Here is a 26012-nt window from a genome sequence, read left to right as displayed (position 1 = left end):
TGCCCTCTTGTCATAGCAAAACCCATTTGGTACAGGTTTGATCCTATGTTCATTTAGACAACAGAAATGAGCCCAGCAACAACTTGTGGTAGGTCAGCTCAAAATCACCACAGTGGTTTGCAAAGGTAGTAAGAGCTGTCTGAGACATGCACAGAGTTACATCTGTTGCCACAGAGTAGAACTGTGACTACATGGCTGTTGCTTGAGTTGGTTTATACCTCACATATTTCTGTTGAGATTTCATTCTTCTGTGGACACTGTAAATCCAGTGGCACCTTGTGGAATAATGTGTCATGAGTTGTCCCCTACACAATAATGATGGAATATCACAGCAGCTTGGAACATTCTTTATATGCAAAATCTTGGCACAGGGATTGGCCTTTTAGTGCTTATTGCTGCACCTAAACAATGTATACCCACTACAAAGTGTCGGTGCTCCCCCGATTGCAAACGAGGAATGGCAGGGTTGAAAGGAGTGCTCTCATTTGTACTGGGCTTAGAAATGTAGCACTGATAGCTTGTTTGGAAGGAGGGGAAATCATAGGAGAAGTAATTGTTATGAAAAACATAATCCAAGCCAAAGCTGTTGGGGTTTTTTTTTGTTTAGGGAAAAAAAAAACTAGAAGGAGAGGAGAAAGGAAACAAAAATGCAAATAACATGAAAGAAAAGGTAACACAACCTGAATTAAAACCAGACACAATGAAGTTTTGATGTGGCAACTTTTCATGTTGCAGAGATGCTACTGAGGTTGCAATTCTCTTTGCTGTGGTGGGTCCATTTAGGTCTCATTGTACTTTGCATGTTACATATCAGATTTTATAGTATTTGAGACTTATTCTGTGCATTTTTCTGGTTTGTTTTTATCTTTTGACTGCAGGCTTCTGTCTGTTTTTGGGGCCCATTTCAGTTGGTTTTACTGTACTCTGGTCTCTTGTCTTTTCCCCTCTCCCCCCCTTGGCTGGGACTAGATCCTTTTCTGCATACAGAGCATTGGCTCTTGGATTTCCCAGGAAATTTTGTAACTGACCAATTCACTGGGTTTAGAATGTTAATATTTTATATTACTATTTTTCTACTAGTAAAAGAGTACCCAGAGGCATCCCAGCTGAGATTCAAGACCTTGCTGTACAAACCAAAGTAGGAGGCAAGCCTGCTCCCAGATGCTTGGAGGGCAACTGACTGGTATTTGGGTGCTTGCATAAATTGTGGGATTAATAGCTGCATATTTCTACAGGTTTTAGGCTAGGATGCCAAAGCACTTCTCACACACAAATAAATTTAGCTTCCTTTCCTCTATGAAAGTCAGAGACTTGGTTCTGCAGTAACACTTTCCACCTCTCTAATTCCCACACATGTACTTGTTACTGACATATATATGACTCTGGTCAATATAGGTGCTTAACTTCTTAAAGAGCCTGTGTAAGTCACTAAGTGCATATTGATTTGAAGCAAATGTAAATTAGAATTAATTTTGACTTGCTAACGTAGTCAAATAAGGAACATTTCTATTGATCTCTGTCCCAGAAGCCAATTATCTGGATTAAGTGTTTTTATTACATGAAATGCAGAGTATAGTATATATCATTCTGCATTGATCAGTGTGAAATTGCATATTTAAGACAAGGACTGTAAGTAAGAGTAGTTAACAAGTGATTTATTTTTAAAAAGCATACCTTGTTTTATTTACCCCCTGCTCTTCCCAGTTCGAATGCTCTGTTTGTAACTACTGCTGAATAGGAGGCTGTTGATGCGTGTGGATCAACAGGGATTCTTGTTCATATCATTTCCATTTCAGCTTCCTTCCCTTTTGCTCTGCTCCATCTATACTGTGTGTTCCCTCTCCCTTCTGTCTTCCCAGCCCCCTTATCTATATTTCCTACTCCTTAGTGTTGAGCAGTTCTTGCTGTACTGTGCTCTGCATGAAAAAAATGCTTTCTACATTGAATAAATACATTGCAGCGATCGCTCCTGCAAGCAAGTGCTGCTCAGCATCAGGAGCATTTATTAACACACGTACAGGTGATGGTTAGAAAAAGTGTGCTGAATACACATGACAGGGATGCTGTAGCCAGTGCCAGGGGTACGGGCGCCGCCGGCCCCTTTGCGGCCACTCTGCCGGGGCTCAGCAGGCGGCGGGGGCCGCTCCTTCCTCGCCGAGCCCCCGGCTCGCCGGTGCCATCTCGGGAGCAGGATGCGGCCACGGCGCGCTGTTACCAGGCTTGCGCTTGCAAGACGGCGACCTCCAGGAATCGCTCTTCCTCCCGTTATCCAAAGACTGACATTATCTGTATGTATCACTATAGCGGTCCGTGCCTCAGCCCCGCAGCAACTTAATAATCTTGGTAACATCCTGCTCTAAACTCATTTTCTTGGCAGTAGTTTTAATTACGTTTCGGGCTCCTGAATGAATTTGTTTTCTCTGGATCCTCGGTATATTGAGACGCTTGTCACGTTTGGGTGCCTGCAATCACTGATGCGTTTGTTTTAGGGGATGAATTAGTCTTCTGAGCCTGAGCATGTCCAATTTATGAATTAGATTTCATTGAAAGCTAGAACAAAACAAAACAAGAAAAGGTTCTGCTGTACCACTTTTCTTCCCCACCACCTCGTCCCCAGCGCGGGGATAAAAACCTCGCATTTCCATTTCTCCCCTCAAACACGGATCATGTCCCGGGCTCGAGCGTGTGGAAGGAGGAAGGGGTATTCCCTCCTCCTCCCGCTTCGGCGCGGAGCCCCCGCGCCGCCCCCCGTCGCTGAAGTTGGAGGAGCGGCAGCGGGCGCAGCCCCGCGCCCTTACCTGCGGGGGCGTCCCGCGGTGCCGGGCCGGGCGGGGGCTGCGGGAGGAAACGCGGCGCTGGGCACTCTCCGGGCAGCGGCTGCGGCCCCGCGGAACAGCGTGCGCCCGGCAACGGGAAGCTGCCCACCCGCCTCGCATCCCTGCGCTTGGAGCATCCGTTCCCTAACCCTTTCCTCGGGTGACATACATTATATATATATATATATATATATATATATATATATGTAATCCTGGCTATATCTAAATCTCTTCCATCGCGGCCAGCTGCCCTGCTGTGGCCCCGGCTGGGCGCTCCCCGCAGCGCTGCGCGCTCGCCCGGCGCGGCCCGTGCGCCCCGCTGCCCGCCCGCCGCGCCGTGCCCCGGCGGCACCGAGCGCCGAGGCTCCGCAGTCACGTGGCGCGGGGGGCGGGCGGCGGCGGCGGGGGGGCCGCTCCGCAGTTCGCGGTCTGCCGGCGCCCCGGCACACACCGAGCGCTGGAGGCTCCGCCGCGCCGCCTGCCAACCCGGGATCTACCTCCGTGATTTTCTAGCCCCGTTTTTTTTTTTTTTTTTTTTTTTTTTCTTCCCCCCTCCCCATCACGCGTTTTCTTCAATCTTGGATAATTCTTGGGGTGCTGGAGGATTTTGGGATTTTTTTTCTAAGAAGGGGGTGTCTGGGCATCTCCCCCTCGCTCCCGCTGCTTGCTCCACCTGTCCTTGCGCCTTTTTTTTTCTTTCCCCCTATCTCTCCACCAAACCCGGGCTGATGTGCTGTGCGAGAGGCTGGAAATGGAAGTGTTGATGTTCTGGCTTTTCCCCTGGATATTTCAGTGCGTTTCGGTGCGGGCGGACTCCATCATCCACATTGGTAAGAGAAGGAGCGGCGCGGGGGGGGGGGGGGGGGGGGGGGAACGTTGGAGAGGGACGCGGTAGATAAATAAATATATAAAGGAAGCGTCTCGTTTAGCCGCGATAATGTCACGGGCAGCGGTGGAACCAAACTCCGCGGAGAGATAGGAGAACGGATGGGAGGAAGGCAGCTGTATTCTGCCCCCGGTTGTAAAGTTAGGGCCGAAATGCTGCCGGTGCGCCGGGCAGGGGACCCGCCGGGGCCGCCGCTGCGGTCTCCCATGTGGCTGGGGAGTCTGTGCTTGGACCTGTTTGCGTGGAAAGGCTTTCTTCCCCCCCGAGCCCCCGCCTCCTCGCCACCGAAAACAAACAACCGCCCCCATCACCCGAGCAGGAGAGAGGCATAATCTGAACGTGCTCGCAGGGAAAACTTTCGGGGAGATAATCCCCTAGTTTCCATCCCCTGCCGTAGCAGGTGTCAGCCAAGGCGGAATGCGGGGGGCGGATGAGGGAACTTGGCTGGGAAAGGGTTAGAAAGGCGAGCTTTGCAGCGGCTCTGTATGAGTGTGTGCGTGTGTGTGTGTGTCTGTGCGCGCAACTGTTGTGGTTTGAATAAGATCTCATTAAAACCCCTGGGCAGCAAGAAGGCTGGATCAGTGGGAGGAAGAGAGGGATGAATAAGAGGCAAAGGAAAGGCTGATGTGAACTTTTATGGCTTCTGGGAGCAAGGCATGGTGATGTCCGCGGGAAGCCTGGCAAGCTTGAGCGAGGCTCTGCAGTCACCTTTTGGCTAGTGTTGAAAGGTACCAGCCGGAACGAAAATGAGGATGTTTAGGGGCGGAGAGGGGAGAGAGAATCACTTGTAGAGGATGATAGCGGAGAAAACGGGAGTATGTCCGGGAAATGAAAAGCCGTAATTCCCACCAGCCTTTCGGGGAGGATGGGAGATAAGAAAAAGGAGGGGGCCGGGGTAGGAGCCATCCTGGCGATGGGAGGCTCCACGGATACGGGAACAAAGTCCCGTGTCGACCAGAGGCAGAGAAGGGGAGAAGGGGACCAGCCCTGTAACAAGTTTCCCGGCACATACTGCTCCGGGGCCGGTGGGAAAGAGGCGCCGGTCGTCGCCGCTCGCCTCCGGAGCCTGGGGGCGCAGCCAAGGCAGACAGCATTGCGGAACCATTAAGGAGACGGGGTCAGCCCTGACCGCAGCGGGGGACTCCGGCCCGGGGGCAGTCCCCAGGACAGGGCAGACCCCCACGGCACCGGGGAGAGGAAGGGAGGCGGCAGGGCCGGGGTAGAAGGGTGGGTGAAGGAGCCTTTGCGGCTCTCTCTCTCGGCCCCGCTTCTCTTACGCGTGTACCGTGTCACCTCGGTTTCTCCCCGCACGAACTTGAGCCGGAGTGCTGCTTGCTAACTAAGCGCCGGCAGAAAGAGCGGTCCGCTGGGCAGGAGCGGGGAGCTGCTGTGTGCAGAGCTGTGATGCACACGGGCAGTGCACGGAGGCTCAAGCCACAGGCACGCACGGTGTGAATCAGCAGGACTTTTCCAAGCTGGGGAATAATGTTTTTCGCTTGTTTTGTTGCCAGCTCTAAAGATCTCCCAGCACCGCGTAGAGCAGGGCAGTAAGCCTGGCGTGGGTACACACACGCTCCGCGGAGAGGGATTTTATGTAACACACATCGCCAGATGTTTTCACGTTAACTGCATAAACAGGACAGTGAAATTAAAGCTTCCAGGTTACTGGACACAAATCCTGGCTTCACGTTCGTATGTGATTCTAAGCCTCAATAAAACCGCGGCCCGAAAGGCAGCTTCCCAGGGAGAGGCGAGCAGCGAGCAAAAAGTTGGTGGAGTTTCCATGCCTGCTCCCTTTCCCGTCACTGGCGAAGCAAGTCCATCACCCCGTCGTGCCTCTGGTTCAGGGCTCCGTAATTGCCGGCGGAGCAGAAGTGACCGGAAGGAACGCTGCTCTGCCCCGTGCCTGGGACGAGGTTGCCCACGTGTGTGGCCCGGTGCTCCTGGGGCTGCCCCACCCGGTGCCGTGCGAGCCGGCTTCAGCCCTGCACTGGCCAGAGGGGAGTGAGGGTCCTGGCCAAGCCCTCCTCACCCTCTGCCGCCTTCCTTCCCTCAGGTGCCATTTTCGAAGGCAATGCTGCCAAGGACGACGAGGTGTTCAAGCAGGCGGTGTCGGATCTGAACCTCAATGACGACATCCTCCAGAGCGAGAAAATCACTTACTCCATCAAGCTCATAGAGGCCAACAACCCCTTCCATGCGGTGCAGGAAGGTGAGCGCCTCGGGCGGCACCCACGGCGCTGGGGGGGTTGGGTACGTGGACGGGACGGGGCTGAGGGAGGATCGTCCCGTCCCATCGATGGGGAGGGGCCGCTGGTGACAGCCCAGACCTGTCCTGGCGCTCGGCTGGAAACTTTACTTCGGTCGGGGGTTGGCGCTGTCTTACAAGGAAAGGGGAGGGACGGAGCGGTGTGGCGGCGGCGCCGTGCCCAGCCCAGCTCCAGCCGGGCCCGACCGTGCGCGCAGGGCTGGCCGGGCCGGGGCGGCAGCCGCTCTGCGCAGGGACGGTCGGACAGGGCAGGGCTGGGCAGCGCAGGGCATGAGGGGCTCCACAGCAATCCTGGCTCCGCCAGTGCTGGGGGCAGGCCGGGCCACGTCGCACCGCTGTCCCCGTGCCACCAGCAGGGCCACGAGTGGACGCGTTAGGACAGGGCACGGGAAGGGTCCCGCCCGCAGAGAAGAAGGCGGTGATGCGGCACCGAGGGAGCGGGCAGGGGGTCTGACTCCGGCCGGAGCGGCCGTGGAAGGTGCGGGCACAAGCCGGCACCTCCCCCCGAGCATCCGGGGAGGCAGGACCGAGGGGCGACGCGAGCGTGGAGTTCCCTCGGGGCGCCGGGCAGGGGGTGAGGGAACCGGCTGAAAGCCTTCCCACAGTTTGCAATGTCTGAAAAGTAGTTCCGTTGACAAATCATTCCAATTAGATTTTTAAATTTTTTTTTTTTTTTTTGCAAAAGGGAAACGTTTAAATTAATCAGCTTGCCTTTACAAATAAGACTTAAAAAAGATATTATTTGTGATTTAATGAAGCGAAGGTTAATTATGGCCTAGGTTATTTAAGAAGCTGTGTTTTTCAGTAGTAATTATTCTAGAAACAGAAAGCTATTTATATACCCAGACTAGAATATTTAAAAAATGATTCATCACCAGCCTTACCCCTAGTTTTACAGAGCACAGCGAATCTTTCCCGGTATGAAAATTTGCATGAATCCATATGTATTTATGTCTAAGTTGTGTACATGTAAATTATGGCTACAAAATTATACCAAATGTTAATTTTCATGAACTCTGAACAATTTCTTCTGCTCGCTCTTTTCCTCAGAGTAGGTGCCAGTTAATATTATTAGGAGAAACAGTAATATATATATTTTCAAGGGCCTCATCCCATTGACAGTAAGATTCCTTCAGCTGCCCTGAAAACTTAGCAAAGTGCAATGAGAAAAAAACTTTATGAAAATGGTAAGAAGGGGACTTGAAATCAAAACTCCACCCACATATTCAAACACCAGAGGAAACCAAAAATCTCTAAATACTGGTGGGTTGATTTATTGGCAAAGAATAACTGAACAATCAGATCTTCTTACATTTGCAAAAACTCAGTGTCCTATATTGGAGCTTATTCATATTCATGGAAGTGACAGTAGTTGGCTGGCTGAACAATAGCTTTCAACGATGTCTCTTCTCAGAAGTAAAACTGTATGAAACCATTTTGAATGCCCAGAGATCTGAGCTGGCAGTCTGGTGGTTAGGGTCCCTTTGCTCAGTTTTGTTAAAAGCAGGAAATCATGACCTAGTAGAAGATTCTTCTTGGTACTCTTTTAAAATTGAGTTATTTGCTAACCTCAAAGATTGGGGTTGCATTTATGAAGACTACTATGAAAACAAATTATCTCTGTTGAACTTCTATGCTGCATCCACAAAAAAGAGCCTGGTCAGATTTTCAGCCATTTTGTTACAGGAGCTTTGTGCTACCTGAATATATGTAAATAAAGATATTTTCTACTGTTCCTTCCAAGATGCTCTTTCACTGCCGATGGCCGTTTGAATTGCTCTTTGATGAACTGATACTGTGCTGGAGAATTAAGGAAGTGGTTGATGATTCTTCACTATTCCAAAAAGAATTTGTTCTCTATCTCTGCTTCATTAAGGCACATCAAGGTGTTTTCTTTTGGGAGGATTGTGGAATGATCCTTTCTGCAAGTAAAAGCTTGCCACAATGGGACGCCTAAGAAAAGTGTCTGACTTTGCTCAATTTCCTGGCTTGCTTTCTTGCTTTGTTGGTTCAGGTCAGGTCTTTTTTTTTTTTTTTTTTAATTTAAGATTTAATTTCCTACCTTTGAAACTGTCATCCATGTGGGCAGAAAAATCCATGGGATGTACAAGTTGCTGGTCTGTTCTTACTGAGCAGTGTCTCTTTGCCCAGTGTTACTTTATGTTGTTCTGATTACTCAAAATCTCATTGTATCTCACTGTTTGGATGTCCTGCTCATTTTGGTAAAATACTGCACGTAGTAGTCAGAACAACCTGGAGCAAATCCGCTGCCCAGACTGCTCACAGAATCTTGCTGCCACCATATAAAATGCCCTGACATCCACATTATTCTTCTGCAGCATCTTTCCAAGCAGTGGCATGGAAATCAATGTTGCAAGCCTTAGCTTCACAGGGATGGAACTTTTTTTACAAGTGAAAACCAATTTGGAATAAAAATAGACTATTGTTTATCACCACCAGAATAGTTCACACAAGGAAACCAATCAAATACTGTTTTTATTTGAAGTGTCTTTTGCACAGTCTTGTAAGATGACATTGTAAATTATCCTTAAGTCCTTTTAAAAGAGAACTTTAAAGAGGGACTTTCATTTCAATGATATTGTGCTGGTAGAATTACAGAAAGTCATCATTCCATGTAACAATGTGTATTACACAATGACGAAACTTTAATTACTGGCAGAGATAGTTCTAGCATGTGTTTGTCCTGGCATTTACTGTTAGTTAGAGAACATCTGCATGGGTAGGAAGCACAGAAGAGTAGTACCAGCAGGGTTTTCTTAGAGGAGCAATGCATTCACAGAACTAAAGGCCAAACAAAAGATACCTTGCTTTTCATACAGAGTAGTTTTCAGTGCTCGATGTGCTGAGAAGTATTGCTAGATTTTGAGGAAAAAGAAAAAAAAAACTCTAGGGACTTTACTATAGTGAGATAAGGGAGCTATAGTGATAGTTTCTGGTGCCTGAAATCAGTAAATAAAGTTTAGAGATACCTTTTCTTCAAAGACTTGTTGGACACTCATGTTAACAGTTGTGTCGGTACCAGAGAACTGCAGGTAACATAAAGTATAAATTTTGTTTCCTTCTTTGTCTTTCGTTTCAATGTATATTGCATAAACAAGATCCTGTTGTGCTGATGAGTAATGAGATTGTTTTGGTCCCATCAAACTCATTCTATAACGAAGTGCAGCAAATGGGTGCAAGGAACTCCGGTGGCAAGGGATGAAAGTAAAGAATGAACAGACCCTGGTGTATGCATAAAATAGGCCTGTTTTGTCTGCCCTTGCAAGCAGTTGTTGCATTTGGTAGAATATTGCTTTTATGTATGTGGCAATTACTGGAGGGAAAAATTGTTTCTTCACTGACTGTTATGGGAGGAAATATACATGGGGAATCATTGTTCTTTTCATGTGATTTAGAGAAATAAGCTCAAACCACAAACATAAAGTTAAACGAGATTCTGGCTTCCAAAAGAGTTACGTGCTCAGTTTCAGTGAACTGATTGCAGTGTGAGCTTGTTTTTGTGTGGCCTGTATTTAAACTAGTCCTGTAGTAACCTTTTTGTGATTCAAGGATTCAGATAAGCTCAAAGCTACTATTTAAGCTTTCTGTTCAAATTGAGATTTCTGAGCCTGTCATTGGTGCTCAGAAGGGACTGCATGCATGATGTACAGGTGGCAAACAGGTTTGTGGATGGGCTTGAAAATGTGATGGCATGTGTAAACTAAAAAAACCCAAACAAAACTGACCAGTTAGTTTTTAAAGTGTTGCTTTCAAAGCATTGCTGCTTTCATAGTTAGCTGTAGTTCAAAACTGGGACATGAGAAAGCTAATACTTGCCATTTGTAGTGCCCTTAGGAGAATAGATCCACAGGAGCCTGTTACTCAGAAACTGCAAAACTTTAAACCCCTTTTTCTCAGTGGACGATGCTTACACATCTGTGGAGCTTTCCTGGAGCTGAAACTTGATGTTCTCTCTGCATAGCAATTTCAAATGAATTGTTTCTAATTTGAGAGGCCTTGTATGTGTGCTTGTTGTTGTTAAAATGCCGTCAGTTCTGGAAACCAGAACGAATTTGGAAAATCAGAATGTGATTTGAGAGCAAGAATAGTGTTCCATAAATGGGTTTATTGTCATCCCCATACACACTGCTGTGGTTTCAGAGCAACTCAGAGCTGCTGAGTTTTTGGATGTCTGTGCTGCATACCGTTGAGTGAATGTGATCTGTTATGGTAGTCTGTAGCACTTGGTAATGATATGTACTTGACATAAAATAGAATAGACAGAGTAGACTATTGGAAGTGACCTACAACAATATCTAGTCCAGCTGCCTGAATAATTCAAGGCAGACCAAAAGTTCAAGCATGTTGTTAAGAGCAATGTCCAAATGCCTCAACCACTGACAAGCTTATGGCATCAAGCACCTCTCTGGAAAGGCTGTTCCAGTGTCTGACCACCCTTGCAGAAAGGAAATGTTTCCTCGTGTCCAGTTGAAAGCTCCCGTGGCACAGCTTTGAGCCATTCCCACACATCACGTCACTGGATCTCAGGGAGAATAGATCAGCACATGGCTCTTGATCTCTCTTGTCTCAGCACATATATTTAATGTTACAACCACAGTTGCTTTCTACAGTTTTATTTGTTAAGAAGGTGTAAGCTGATCAAATAAGATGAAATACAGATTTGGAGAACCAGACTCAGCAGCTCCATTGCTATTTACATTTATTTGTGAAATATTGCATGTACAAATTACTATGTTTTTTTTTTTTATTATGAGGATTTAAATTTTTTTTATTTAAAAAAAAATGACGCCAAACTCAAAACTTTATTGATTTGACCGCACTGGCTTGGGGAACTGGGTGCATAGGCAGGACCTATAGGCTGTACCGAGATTTTTAAAGTAGGGCATTAGAAAAAAATCCCATCTGCCAGAATTGCAAAGGATTGGTTTATATCGATGTACTGTCAGTTTTTCTCCAGTGTTTTCTCTTGAGCCTTTCACTGTCAAGTAACTTTACCTTTATCTACTCTTCTTCCATGCTTGAACACAGATTTCAGACTGTTTTCATTGGGGTGCAAGGTCTTGTTTGGAAGTTTTGACAGGTGCACTCCAACTCTCTGGAAAGCAAATACTGTTACATACCTTTTTTCCTCAGTTTAATACCAACTTCAACAGTTTTTAAAAGCCAACCAGAAAGTGTAGGTTGGGGCTCCCACCTGTGGTCAGAGTGGCATTGCTGTGCAATGACACGTTTTTTTCTGCTGTTTCTCTGCATTTAAAAGCTGTTGCTCAGTGGGGTGAATGGCTTTAACAGTTTTACCTCCTTGGGCCCTCTGAGGTCAGACCTCGACTTGTTAAGGACTGCCACAGTGAAGACATCTGTGACACTGTCAGCATCTCATTGTGCTTGTGTTTTTATGCTCTACAGTTGTATGTCTTGGTATTATAAACAAGAGTGTTTTCAGAGCTAACGAAAGCAGCAAATTAAAGTGTCCATTTCCTGATATTGTGCTTTTGTTATGTTAAAAGCAGGGACGTGCAGTAGGAAGGAAAGGAGTTGATTGCCCATGAAGGAGTCCCTTTGGTGCTGAGGATGAAGGCAGGCTGCAGTCTATGGGCCAATATCTATATCCCCTTTTGTTTTGTTGGTTCACCTCTCTTGCTGTTTGTTACTTGGTAGCCAACAAACAGCTGTTCTGTTCTGGTCGCAGTTTAACTGTGAGTGCAGAATATTTGGTACTTCTGGGAGGCAGTCCCACTTCAGCACACCCTTGGTGTTGTTTGGGTGTTTTTACAGGGTGTACCAGTGTTCGTTCCACCCTAGCCACGTGCTTTGCCTTTGCAGAGGCTCCTGTCAGTTCAGGCTGGGGCTGGGCTGCCCAGATCCTGGTGTGACACAGTGTCACACACTGGTGCTGCAGGCACTCAGGGGAACAAGGATGTGTCACAGCTTAGCATCCCAGGGAGCAAGAGGATTTCTGTGGAAAAGAAAGTGTAGCAGCAGTGTAGATGGGACCTGATGGGAGCACCTGGTCCTGCTCCAGCTTGATGGAGTCTGGGGATGGAGAGGAGGTTATGAGAGGCATCTCAGTCCCTGCTTGCTGTAGGATGACAGAGTATGCCTTATTATTTTCATGCTTTGCCATTAAAAGACCTACTTAGTTTGAATAAGGTTTTTTTTTTTTTTTTTTTTTACTTCCTTCATCTGCATAGCAGGTTAAGTGCATTTCTTCTTTCTTCTAATTGCAGACCTGCTAATACTTTTATTTCCATTTAAGGTGTGGGTAACCCATCTATTTTGAGGGTCCTATATAGAAAATTAGCTGCAGGTTAGGCTACAGTTCTTTTTCAGTACATAATGGTCTTTCCCACTGATCCTGCTGCTGATCCTGCTCATTTACCAAGGAGCTGCTGTTGGGTTTCTTATTCTGGGATTTCATTATGGAAAATATGCTACTCATTAACTGGTATGCTAGAAATTATCCCAAAAGATCAGAAATAAGCAGTGTTCATAAAAATGTTAGGGAACGTGTTTCGGGTTAAAGATTTTCTTTGTGTTTCGCTTATTTATTATTTTTTAGAGAAAATAATTTTCTGAGCACTTTGTTTGTCTGTGGCAGCTGTTCTCAGTCATTAATGTGGAGGAGGATCTGTAGAAGTGAAATGAGTACACAAAACCTCCTCAGCCTGATCTAGTTAAAATAATGGCTCAAGAACAGGATCCTGAACTGTGAAATACAATCTGGATGTATGCATATGCATGCTTGCCCATATAGTCTGTACAAATAATTTAATTGCTAGACTTACTGTAATGTGTCCAGCAGGGAATATGCCTTGAGACTTTCTGTGTTCAGAATCTTCCAGCTACAGATGATTAGGGGATTGACTATCTAAGTATTATATTTTAAATTACATCTTCATACTTGCTGAATGAGATGAATTTAATATTTTGATATGATTTATCATGCTGAGGTTGAGCCATACAGGGAAAGTAGTTAAAGCTGCGCGTTCTTTGAATAGAGGGGATGTCATGTTTATTAAAACTGTTTGTGGCTTACCACAGTTGTTTACTGGAAGGGAAACAAAATAAAGCCTCAAAGTCAAGTTATACAGCTATAATAGTGCCCAACTGTAAGACTACAGCACACCAAGACTGTAGCAGATTTCACTTTTTGTCATTTCAGAGCAGCCAAAGTATTTTTTTAGGCAAAAATCAAAATGTTTCTCATACTTTTATTCATAATAAATTTCCTCTGAGGGGAATTCCTGCTGTGTCTTTATTTGTCTCTGTCATCTTGTGCTTAGAGGTGTTTTTTCAACTTGCCCCTCAGAAAAAAAATATTACTTAGATTGTTGGAACCATGCTGCTGTGTGAGTCTTGTAATTGTAGGAAATTTAACTTTTTTTAAAACCTGCATATGCATGTGTTTTTCCAAAAGTGACCTGCTAGAATGAAATTGATCCACAGAGCTCTTTTTTTTATCTTGGCAAGAGATTTTTCAATAATTTTCAGTTATTTGAGTTGATGATTTTGAAAAATGGTTTACATGTTCACTTTCACATTTTTCCACTTCTTTTATTTTGATGTCATAGTACTTGCAGTGATTTTTCTTACACACAGGAATGCTGTGGGTCCTTTTCATTTGGAAACCTGTTGAAAGTGCTCAGGTTTCAGAGTGAGGAATGACATGTTTTATGCACAGGGCACATATGAGTCCTGCAGACTTCCTTACACAGAACTGTGTTGGCTCTGAGGTCAAAATCCTTGGTCATCCTGAGAATCCTTTCCATTTTACTCTTCACTGAGGAATGGGAGCAGCTGATGCTGATCCTTAGTGCAGCTCTTTTCATATCAGGAATCTTGTCAAGGAAATGGAAGTGAGATTGTTAAGCAGTATAGAACATTTTGAGATACTCATTTTATAGCATGTAGATCTATAATAATTTCAAAGGCAGATAATAATATGCTAATATGCAAGGTTTTCTTTTGTTTACATAAGTTTAAGGCAGTAAATATCTGAAATGAGAACTATGTTGAAAGGCTTTCTTTTATGTTTTTCCTAATAGCTTGCATTTAATTATAATTTGGAGACTTGTTTGCTGTGTTAGAAAAAGGGTTCAGGTTTGTGGGTTTGGAGTGCTTTTTATAATCTGAAAGGTTTGCCTTATCAGGGAGAGGTTGTCTGCACTAGCACAGCTTTTGTGGAGTTCCTTCATTCTGACCCTGTTGTGCCTGTCCATTTTCTCTCTTCTGCCTATTACATATTCATGTGTGCAGTAAGAATACTGGAAAGCACTAACAGCCAGTCCTTAAAGGTAGAAAGAACCAAGAGGCATTAATTTCAAGTGTTGTTTGGCTGCATTAAAACACACAGCAGGGTTTCTGCTGCTTGACCTTAGTGAGAACTATTCCCTTAGCAACCTTTCATAGAGGGAGTAAAAGGACAGTAAGAAAACAATTTCTCCCCCATATAGGCAACAGAATAATATCTAAGAAATTAATTTCTCTCATATAAACACACAAATCTCAAGCCAAAAACTCCCAGTGGGGCCAGGGGCTCATTAAGTATCCTATTTGTCAGTCCAGTCATTTTATCCGCTGCTTTTTAATTTACTTATCTGAGTCTTAGAGATTTTAACTAGTAACATTGCTGATGGAATGCTTTCAATGTCCTCGAAATCTCATTGACAATCTGGTTTGTTCTTATTTAGAAATTGAATAAAAGGATTTTCCATAGAATGGAATGTTTGTAAAGTTAATGAGAATTGTGTTTGTCAGTGGGTAAATGACCCTATTTACACCAATTATTTGCTGCTTGACAATACTTCCAATAGAGAAACTGTGTAATGATCTAGAGCATTTCCATAGCCCTTTGTCTTCTTAACCTCTCTGCTCCTAAATAAAAGTAAAACTTAGGATGGTGGAAGAAGGAGTTGGCTGCTGGGAGGCAAAGTCTCTCAATGTCTTTGTGTGTTTGCAAATAATTTATTTTAAAACAATTTGTTTAAATTTAATTTTACATTGATTTAAAAAGTGCTTCCTAACTCCCAAGTAAACTCTGATGTAAATTGAGCATTGTCTTGTATGAAATATTAGCAGCATTCTAATTGAAATGACTGATGATTTGCCCATTTTCTATCCTACTTGAAAATATTTTTGGAATGAGAAAAGTTATCTGAGAAGTTTGGAGAAAAGGAACTTAGGATGTGATGTCTGCAAGGGTCAAACCAGAGAGGGCTAGGATGTTGAAGTGCACAAAAAAATAAAAGGGAGCAACCCAATTATCTGCTTTAAGTTTTTTTTTCCATTGGTGAAACTTTCTCTTTTTTTTTTTTTTCTTTCCTTTCAGCTTGCTTTCGTGCTGAAGTTCATCAGTTACTGTGGAAGTAACAATGTTTTTGATATAGGTAGGACTTAGTGACCCAAACAGAAATAGAAAAAGCTTGTTCCTCCCCTGGTCTGAGCAGTGTTTGCACAGTCTGGTCTTTTAAGAGGCTGGAGAAGGGCAGGGCTGCCACATCTTAGACCAGTAATCATTTTGCAAATAATCATCCTGTGCAAGGCATTTCACTTTCCAAGAAGAGAAAAGGAATTTTTGCTCTTAGGATGAGATGGGGAAAGCTACAGTATAGCACAAGTTGAGGTTGACAAACCTCAGCTTGTAGAAGGCCACTTGCCCAGGACAGCTGGACTAGGAGCATGCCCATGTCTGGGTTAAAGCATTGTGTAGTCCACATGAAAAGTAATCTCATGTTTCAGCACTACCTAGCTTTTTTTTTTTTTTCCTTAAAAAAAACCCGCTTTCTAAAGACTTAATGCTTTGTTATGTGTTGAGAGCAGTTTACATTTTTGTGACCATGGTGTGTCCTCTTTGCTTTTACACTGCTGTTTTGAAATATAATGTAACGTCAGATGAAACTGAGAGATCTGGGCAATGTAATTAGTGATACCTGATTCTTTTAGAATCAAATCTGCAAGCCGAGTTCTCAAAAGTGTCTTTGAGTAGAGTGATTACTGTCTTTACTGTCTTTGAGTAGACTTTTTTCAGTAACACAGTATTTTTCTCAGGAAGTGTTTCTTTCTGTTGTCCATTTGATTTGTTCTTAGTGTTTTATTGCCAAGTTAGGGACTGTAGAGTTGTAGCTGCTATCTTTATGCCTGGGGTTCTTAACTAAATCTCCAGTTTCTCAAAAGCATCTAGCTGTGGAGACTTTCCTGTCTGTGGCTGCACTTTCCAGAGCCACTTCATCGCTTCTAGCCATGCCCCATTTTGTATGAACAGCAGGTCCGTCATTCTACCTCCTGGTGAAGTCTGTAAATGTAAATTTTCTCTTCAAATTCTTATGTCTTTTTTACCTGTCTTCTCTTGTTTGGCAGCATGGTGTTCCCCCCATACTTCCCTCTTCCCTGCCACTGTTCAATGCAATAGATTTTATGAACATGCTTTTCATGATTTACTGGATTATTTTATTTCCACTGCATTTTAATCATTGTGATGACATCTGTTGGCAGCAGTACACAGATGCTTTGTCAGGGTATGTACTAAGGTTTGTAAATGCTTACTGTATCTGCAGGACAAAACTAAGGTTGTCTTTTTCATTTACATTACAAGAAATGCGATTGCATTATGGAAATGAAAAGGGTCTCTGGAAGACTTAGTGCCTTTCAGTGACCAACAGGTGAAAACTTTAAGTTTCATGTAGCTTCGTCTGTGTTACCTGCTGCAGTGAGCCTTGCATTACAGAATTAAGCCTCTCATCCTGCTTTCACTGATATGAAGGGTAATCTTCCTCTCTTTTTAAAATTTTTTATTTTAGATTTTAACATTTAAAGCTGTCTATCACTGCCATTATAAGGAAATAGAGAACGCACAGGGACAAGAAGCCAGAGCTGCTACCTCAAGGCATCTCTATAGCTCTAAAGAATGGCAAAATATCAGGAATGTAGAAAAGAAATTACAGCAGTGGTCAGTTGTATTTGTTATAGGGCATTCTGGCAATGCTAGTACCTAAATGTAGTCAGACTAAAATGGTAGTTTGGTGAAAAAGTGCTTCCTAAAACTTTTGTGAACTTGAGGCAGATTATGCATTGTCATAATTTCAAGGTGTTTGCTTTTTTTTTCTTGTGTTAATTACATTCAAAGGGGTGTTGCACTTTGTGCAGCTCAACATGAAGAAAGTACTTGGTGGTATGCAAGAAACAGCTTGTTGATCAAAGATGGTGGCACTGGGGCTCTAAACCAGACTTTTGTAATGCTGATAACTGGTCTTTGTTGTTGCTGGCCTGCAGGGAGACTGTTTGTAGTCTGGAGTCTTGTCTTGCCTTGAGAAGTTGTGGGTGGTTGTGTTGAGTCAGTAGAAGTGGCACATCTAAAAGATGCTGTAAGAGGAAGGCTTGGAGCAGGATGTGTATCATGTTTTGGTTCTGAAATATATTTTCTCAGAAGAATAAATGAATAAGCTGGAGAAAATGTGCTTTAAAATGATGCATTCTTTTTGGGCTTGCAGGGGAGAAAAGCTTATAGTCTGTAACTTGTGACAGACTTACAATGTAGAAACTTGTGGGTTTTTTGTTTGGTTGGTTTTTTTTTTGTTGTTGTTGTTGTTTGTTTGGTTGGTTTTTTTTCCTTCCAGAAATAGCATTGCTAAATTGCTCAGGGGGGTAGTTTACCTCTGTATAAAACCTGTGCATGGAGTGTAAGTTAACTGTAAAATTCATACACTGTGAAATGCAGCAGAGGAGCCCAGAAAACTACTGAACAAGGCCCTGGAGAAAAATATGTATCTTACATACGCACAACACTTTACCTGGCAAAATTCAACTTAAACTCCGTCACGAGAGGCTCAAGGGACAGGCAGAAAAAGGTGTTAGCCTGGATTGCTGAGTTCACTTTCTAGGACAATTAGGGGAACTAATAAGGTAAAATTGTTCTGTCTGAGGTTGAAGAAGAAATAGAAGGAGTTTCTCTGAGTGCAGAATAGCACAGCAACAGTTGGAAAGGCTCTGTTGGCTCCAGTGCCCCTGAGAAGTCCCTTTAGGCAAATTGAAGGCTTTGATCTGTTTGCCATTTAAATCCGTACCCAGCTACTTTGTTGGTGAGGTGAACCAGACTTAGGAAATACAAATAAATATATAGATTTTAAAAGTTCTGTCATATCTCCATCTCTTCAGGGCTGCTTTGAATGTATAATTTGAAAATATCTTGTCAGATTATCACATTAACTGGGAAATAGTCATATATCCTAGGGCCTTTAGCAAATGCACTTTGAAGCTGAGAATTTTAGAAGGTATTTTCAAGATTTAGCGTGTTATTACAATGTTAATAAGTAGCTTCAGAACTGAAGAAAAACTTATGATAGTATTGAGAAGATGGAAGCTATCTGGGGAAACTGGGCTACAGCTCAGATAGACATGCATGAGGGAAAATGAAATTGCTCCTCAAAAAAGGTCAGTATATCTGTAAACCTGGCAATTAAAAAAATATTTGTGTTGATGTTACATATATGAAAAAAAATTTGTTTTTTTAAGGTTTTGGTCAGAAAGTTTTCTACCAGGTATTACAAAATCATTTTCCTTATGAAACCATACAGAGAGACAAATGAAGATGTAGTTTGATCTTGGTCTCATAAATTCCAATTTTACAAAGTTCTGTGAGTTTCTTCATGAGAGGTTGTTAATATGAAGTATGCCTGTGAACTTTCCAAAAGATTACTAATTACTTTGTATCCGTATTTGCAAATAATGGTTCATGTGGGAAAAGTGTTGCCATCAAAGCAGTAGAGTGTTCGCACTGCTTTAGAAAATTGTGCCTACAATTCAGTCATCTGAAGTAATACTGAGAATGAAGTTAATGGTGGGAAATATTTGCTGACAGGGCTGGCCTCAAGGCATTCTTTTTCCTTCCTAAATGCTGATAAAATTCATTGAAATGTTCTGAAGTATATTGATGGTTGTCTCAAGATGGCTTAAAAAAGTATTATGCCATTCTCCTCATAATTATGGTCTCTTTTTGATAAGATTTTACAGGAAACTAATTTTATCTCTTTTTCTATAGAAAACTTTATTTAGAAAGTAAACTTGTTGAGACTGTTAGTTATCTTGATACAGGGAAAGGTCAATTGATTTTCTGGATGCTGATCCTGGATTAAGTTTTAAATTGTGGAATTTTAACTCTTAACTCTGTTTGCTGGTGTATGAAAATAGTCAGGTGAGGAGAAATGGGAGTCACAATTATTTTTCCAAGCTCTGATCTGTTCAATACAGTTAGGAAGACAGAACTTTGTGACCTCTGTGTGTGTCCTTGGGATTGGAGTTCCTCTTCCCACTGCTCACAAAGTGTTATCAGATACTTCATGCCTGCTTCTGACACAAGAGGGCCCGAAAAGGGATCTTCATCCTGAAAGATAGCTTAAGGTGCTTGGTAGTCTTTGGCCTCATTCCTTATTTTCTTTCCCTGCCTTCTCACTGCTGTCATCCTTTGATCACTGAAGTACCAGAGTAAGTGATGAGATATTTGGTAAATTGGCCTGGTGCATCTCTTGCTTAATTCTGTTATCACTCTGCAGCACTTGTTTAAATCCGAAGTGGGTTAAACAAGATGTGGACTTGTGAGGAAATTTTTCTCCTCGGTGAGATAAGTGGGGGACAGCTGCTTACTTCATTTTCGCTCTCTGTGGTCTGTTGGATGTGATCAGTTTCTCAGAGTTTTCTGAACTGTTTGACATAGAACAGTTGATATTGTTGGGGGTCAGTACAGCAGCCCAAATTTCATCTGCTCTGCTCTTGAGTTGTGTTGTGGTTCTGGCCTTTGGCCTCTTACTATAGACTTTGGCCTGGCTGCAGGCCAGTTGTTTTCAAGCTTTTTCCATTTCTGTACCTCTGGAAAAGTGTCTGAGTGCATTGATCATTTAAGTCTACTGAAACTTGGTGATGTTGGTTTTCAGGTTTTTTTTAGTCCTTGGTGGTTGTTGGGACCCATATGTTACTGTCTTGTTTATTATATTTTCCTGAACTGCAATCACTGATCCCAGTGGTCTTTCCAGCATTATCCCCCTGGCATGGAACATAAATACAGAATTGTAGAAGCATTTAGGTTGGGAAAGACCATTAAGATTATTGAGTCCAACCATAAAATGGCAGTCTGCTCAATGTCACTAACTTCACGGTTATGTTGATTTTCCTTAAAATAAATAATAATCTGCTAAATATTTTTTTGTGGTATTGAGGATTTCCCCTATCATTAGTTGACTACAAAGACTAGAAAAATTGACTGGTGTTTTCAAACAATAAGCCTTTATCTAGGAGTTGACAAGCAGTGGAGCAACCCCCTTGAGTTTGCCAGTCTTGTTTTCTGTAGGGAGATACAATGTGAAGGAGGAGAACCCTGCCTTTGGAGGTATAAGCCTGAGAAATATAAAATGAAGATAAGAATTCAGGATGTCTGACAACCATAAGCTCAGATATTGGCCTGTTTGCCAAGCATGACTGTTCCACTGTCATAATGCAGACTAGAATTCTTTAATAGCTGCACTTCAGTGCTTGTAAACTAGTGAGTGATTATTTCATCTTCTGTTTATATCATTCATCAAAGCAGTCTGGGCTGACAAGGCCTGGAAAACTCTCAAGGATTTGTTCGCACTGTTAATGCAGTGTACTACAATGGGACCTTTCTTGTACGACAATGTTGCTGAGTACTTTTAATACCAGTCTCTATTGTCACTGACTCACTAAATCATAGGAGCTGCATGTTCCTCCCCATCTGCCTCATTTGAACCGACTGCAGCAAATTCCCTCTGTATCTTGCATGTGAACATTTGAAGTTGATTTTATTTGTTGCCATTGATAGCAAACAGTAGTTTGCTGCTTTGTAAAAACTCAGACCATTTGCTTAAAATAGAAAATAGAGATAATTAACTCTGTGAATATTTTGATGAACTTAACTGTTTTCAGAATTATAAATAAATCATTGTATTTGATAATGTTTTACTGCTCTAATTTATTTAATCTATTAGATGTTTCTTCAGCTTTCTTCAGTTCATAGAAATTTAGTCTGAGAACCACAACTTACTTTTTGTTCAAAGAGATTTGAAAGCTTACCTTTATAACCTTCAATAACCATGTGAACTTTTGCCTGGCTTGATTCTCAGCCATATTAGAGCTTAGGTTTTAGACCACACAAAACCTCATGGCAACTCTTTGGTTCTAAGTAGTGCAAATCGCGGTTACCTTTTATGAGCAGGCTCAGAATTTGTGCACAAAAGGGCTTTCCAGGCCCATGTGTGTTTACACTTGATCTGTGACTGAGACAGTGTGAGTACAGTGAGCATGAACCACGTCCAGTCCTGGGGTTAATTCTACCCTGTCTGTAGCAGAGCTTGACTCAGTCTTGGGAATCTCCTTTGGGATGCATTTCTTCTTTCTTTCTTTCCAGGTTAGCTTGGCTCTTCAGCCTCAGTGAGTATGTGTCTTATACAAGAGAGCAACTCAACTGGTTTGTTGCTTATGCTTATTGCAGTCACTTGAAGTCTTTTGCAGGTATTTCTGAAAAGTAACACGCCTTTAACTCGGACACAAGTTATCATCTCACAGGCAGCAGTGTGCCCAGCTGTGCTGGCTGAAGACAACCATGGCTCTGTCACTGGACTAACTGCTTCCAGCTAAGTCATGAGTCTCAGCAGGCTTGAATGACCTGTAAAGACTTGAAGTGGTTCATTCTAAGAGAAAGAACTGCAGTCTGGTATGTGCTGTTCAATATAGGCACAAAGTAAAGACTATAGCGAGGGAAGTTATTTGTTGAAAATTGCTCAGTCAGCTCTACAAGAAATAGGCAATAAATTCGCTTGACTGTCTTCATTAAATGCCAAAACATCTGTTGCAACACTTTTTATGGTAACTGAAGTAGGTATTATGTCTGACTGTAAAAGTTATAGATAACATAGCTTTAAAAATTTATTGCCTGTTTCACTAGTCATTGACAAATAATTTCTAAAGGAGGCTTTACAGGATCTGATCTGTGGAGTTCAGTGTTTTGGGTTGAGAGTATCTAGGTCTTTCAAGGAGAGTCTGATTGAAGATTTGATGTCAGATGATCTTCCAAGCTCATAGCCAGCTATTCCTAAGAAATGAGGAAGAACTAGTGAAGTATGGACATTGGAAGAAGGAAAACAGAAAAGTCCCTACAGGGGTCTCCTAATGTCATCTATGCAGATGAAACTTGGTATCCCATCATAAAAATGTCTTTAAATTGTAACAAGAGAAAGGCTCTACTTACCCAAATTGCCACACTACATTTAATAATTTACTGTAGCTTGAGGAAGTGAATCTGGAAACAAATATCTCAGGACATAGGGCAGAGCTGGAGCTGCTGTTACTGGATAGTGCAAGTCATACAGAAGAGTTCTGAACCTACTTTTTTTAATACCCAAAAAATGTTACATGTAGCACAGAACATATTCCATAGTGGATTAGAGATCCATCATTAGTCTGAGCACTTTAAGTAGCAAAATGTAAAAAAAGTTCTTTGAAAAGGCATGTAAGCAACTTTGCTCCTTTATCATACTTTTGAGAAAATTGTAAAACAGAAAATGCAAACAAAATTAACCCCCCTGTTTATAAATAATTCATTCAATGAGGTTTGTGAAAGAGGGGTTGGAAAACTCCTTTATTTCATCTTTGGTATTTTGAAAGCTGAATAGAGTGAAGCTTTTCTGTTACAGACTTCTTATTAAAAAATTATTCCTGCCTCAGAATGTATACTTTTTGGTTGACTGCAGCCACCCCCCGGACCTTGAACAGTGCTTTCCGGAGCACTCTGGTATCTCCCTTGTAGGCCCAGCCTCTGCCAGGCTGGTTTTTGATGAGGTGACCCAGCCATCAGCTGCTGAGGCACAAGGTCCCTGCAGCTCCTGCTGTACTTAACCTTGTGTTTGCATTGCATTGGAACTCTTCAGTCAAGTGCCTACATGACCATCTCGGTGTCCCCATTTCCCCAGAACACTGAACCCTCCACGTAATATCTCCTTTCAGTCTACCCAAGCTTTAACACTGCTTGAATCCCAGTAAGAAGTTCTGTGATGCCTAACAATGTATGTCTGGTAACTTGCTGTAAAGCTCCTGATGATTTGGTGCAACAGAAAGAAGGCATATTTCCACTGAAAGTACTTTTGTTCTTTCCATTTATTCTGAAGCCAAATGCTTCAAAAATAGCTCTGGTGGTTGGGTTTACCTCTGCAAACCTGAGTTTTTTGATACTGAACAATTTCTGTTCAGAAATTACTAATTAGCTGGAGGCTCAGGATAAAACAAGGAGGTGTCAAATATGGTAAGAATCTCTAGGGAGGTTGCTGTGTACCTGCCCTGTGTGTTTGATTAGGGAACTTATCTAAAGCATAGGAGAGAGAGAAGCTGTCATTCTTGCCTCTAATGGGAGGCCTCTGAGATGGAGCTGTTAACTGATCTGGAGACAGCACTGTGGATTTCCCTTTTGAAAGTGTCTTGAGAGATAATTTTCCTTCCCCAGATCCCTGGTGACATGAAGGGCTCAAAAGCATGTGTCTGACTTACAGCCCCTCAAAGTCTTCTTATCCAGAGGAAATCTTCCCTGGAGTCTCCATAAAGATACTTGAAAAGAAAAGGAGATCACTGCTTGCACAGGGCCATAAGATCTCATAAAAAGGAAAAGCTTTGCACAGTAGAGGATTTTTCTTTTTTTCATATACCCCCTAATGACTGAAATCAGTAAAAAAACCCCAACTATAGCCTATCACACAGCAATGGAGAGGACTTGGGTTAGACAAAGTTTTTAGCTTTATATAAACCTTCTTTGTGTTTTATATAATAGCTGCGTGTCACTGTGAAGGACTCAAAAATGGCTTTCATCAAGAGGGATTTACATGAACACTGAAAGACAAGGTGATACTAGTACTGACTTGTTTCACATGTAGTCTTTGTCATTTTAGCAATGCCAAAATTTCTTATAGCCTAGATGCTTCAAAAAGGCAGATAGGTACATGTAAATGGTTCTTCAGAATGTTTATAAATTTTGGGCTTGTAAATCGGAGTTTAAAAGTCTCAGTCTTTATCTGAAAAAAAAATTTCATCACTTTCCAGTACATTTGTATTCTTTTAAACAGAAATATTTTAGCCATTCTAGAGCATTTTCTTGCCTATTACTGTATAGATTCTGATATGGTTGCTCTCTAATAATTTAATCTTTCTGCTCTACCTACTTGTAACAAGCATTGTGAGAATTAATTAACAAGGCCCTGATTAGAATATTCAGCACACTCTTAAACATTATATTCCAAGAGATCTTGCCTTGAAGTGCTTTTCTTTTCCCCATAGGTATTAGGATGAAAGGTCAGGAAACAGAGTTACAGTGTGGATACCAGGGATGTGTGTTCAGATGGTGGGGTGAGGGTTGGCTGCCACACCACTTGCAAGTCTCTGAAATTGCTCTTTTTATTGCCTTTTGATGGTTTTGCACTGAAAGTTTTCTGAGCATAGCTGTCACTTCTCTACTGGTGTCAGACTTTGAAGCTGAAAGAGAAGTTAATAGCATGATTTGTGGGAAAACTGGCAAGGTCCTGTCAAATCTGTGACCACCTGGTTGCATAGTAGTACCTGTTTAGAGAATATTTTCATCTTTGTCTGTGGTTTTCTGCAGAGCAACCACTAATACTTAATTAGTTGGTTAATCACAAAAAATAGCAGGACATCAGTTCATATGGATTACTTTTATTTAAAATAACTCTTGGCTTTCGTAGTAATCATCCTTGGTATTACCATTATTTTTTTTCTGGCTTTACTTCAGTTACCAGGGTTAAGCTACAGGCCCTTCTTTGCTAAACTTATAAAATGACCTAGGTGGCAGGCTCTTGCATGGAAGGAATTGCTATGATATTGATAAAAGGCTGTTATTTTGTTTGTCTTGAGAGTGCCAGTATCCTGTAATTTGATGAAAACTCCCTGGCCAAGCCCATCAGGCCTTTCAATTCTTTTCGGTGACCTTTCCCAGTCCTTGCTCTTGTCCCTTTGGTTTAGATTTGTCCTCAGAGTGCTGCGCCAAAGTAGGGTTTGGCCTTGGTATCTGTCTGTAATTTTCTAAAGGAAATAAATGACTGCACCATTTCTGTTTACCTTTTAGACTGATCTTCATTTGCTACATATCTTTGATAGCTGCCAGAATGCATTTCCAGCTTTCTCGATGGTTGAGTTTATCTCCCATCAGATCTCATTATGTTCTGCAGCTTTACTGCCCTAGGAAGGCAGTATATGTATTTCTTCATCATGTTATTGTTTTTTGCTCCTTTAAAAATATAATATCTTCTATTTTTGTCCATTTCTGAATGTGTGGGTAACAGCAGTTTCCCAGAACACTTGCTTTGTATTCTGTAAATCATTGCACCACAAACAAATTCCCTTTTTGGCTGTACTGATGTCTGTTTTTCCCCCTCGTAGTCTTGTCATCACACATTCCTGCATCATGAAGTGCTTTCTTTAGGCTCATCTCTTTCCTTCCATACCACACCAGGCTTTACTGATGCTATTTCTCATCTCTCCCTTTCTTTTTTTCTTGTCTGCCTTTACTTTTGGACCTCCAGTCTCTTCTGTTTCTTCAGGACAGCAACAGTCATCAGATTTGTGTGATGTAGGATGTCTGTTGCCTTAGTACTTCCAGAAAGCTTATGTGAAAAGGAAAAGGACACAAACCCTCACATTGCTTAGTAATGAGGGGAGTCAATGTGCAAGGGATCCTTGCACCAGAAGAAAATCCTTGTTCCTCACTCAGAAGAAATCTGAGGACTTCACCAGAAGGAAGACATATTCCCCACACCTTTGTATTTCCTTTGTGCCCATTTTCCTCTCAGACTGAATGCACATAAATGTGCTTATGTGGCAAGTCAAAGCAGGAGTCATATGAACTTCTTGGACCACCCAGATCTCAAAGTCACTGCATGTGCATCTTTATTACAGCAATCATGCTTTCAGATTTTATATACCTGCTATCTACATTCTCTCTCTATCTAGGCCATATTTCCTA

At 42.5% G+C, this 26012-nt stretch overlaps 1 protein-coding gene across 1 annotated transcript in view; it reads left to right on the top strand.

Annotated features, from left to right (window-relative positions):
- The first annotated feature begins 3142 nt into the window (after nt 1-3142).
- Nucleotides 3143-26012, top strand: part of GRID1 (glutamate ionotropic receptor delta type subunit 1) — a 456933-nt gene continuing 434063 nt past the window's right edge. The window contains exons 1-2 of the mRNA XM_084210662.1: nt 3143-3646; nt 5759-5914. Coding sequence (XP_084066788.1) covers nt 3568-3646; nt 5759-5914 — 235 coding nt within the window. The 5' untranslated portion in view covers nt 3143-3567. The remainder of the gene's footprint in view (nt 3647-5758; nt 5915-26012) is intronic.

This window comes from Fringilla coelebs, assembly GCF_963513975.1.
Source record: "Fringilla coelebs genome assembly, chromosome: 8".
In the NCBI taxonomy this organism is placed as follows: domain Eukaryota; kingdom Metazoa; phylum Chordata; class Aves; order Passeriformes; family Fringillidae; genus Fringilla; species Fringilla coelebs.
The sequence above is the reverse complement of the archived record's forward strand: the minus strand, read 5'-3'. Positions and strand labels throughout refer to the sequence as shown.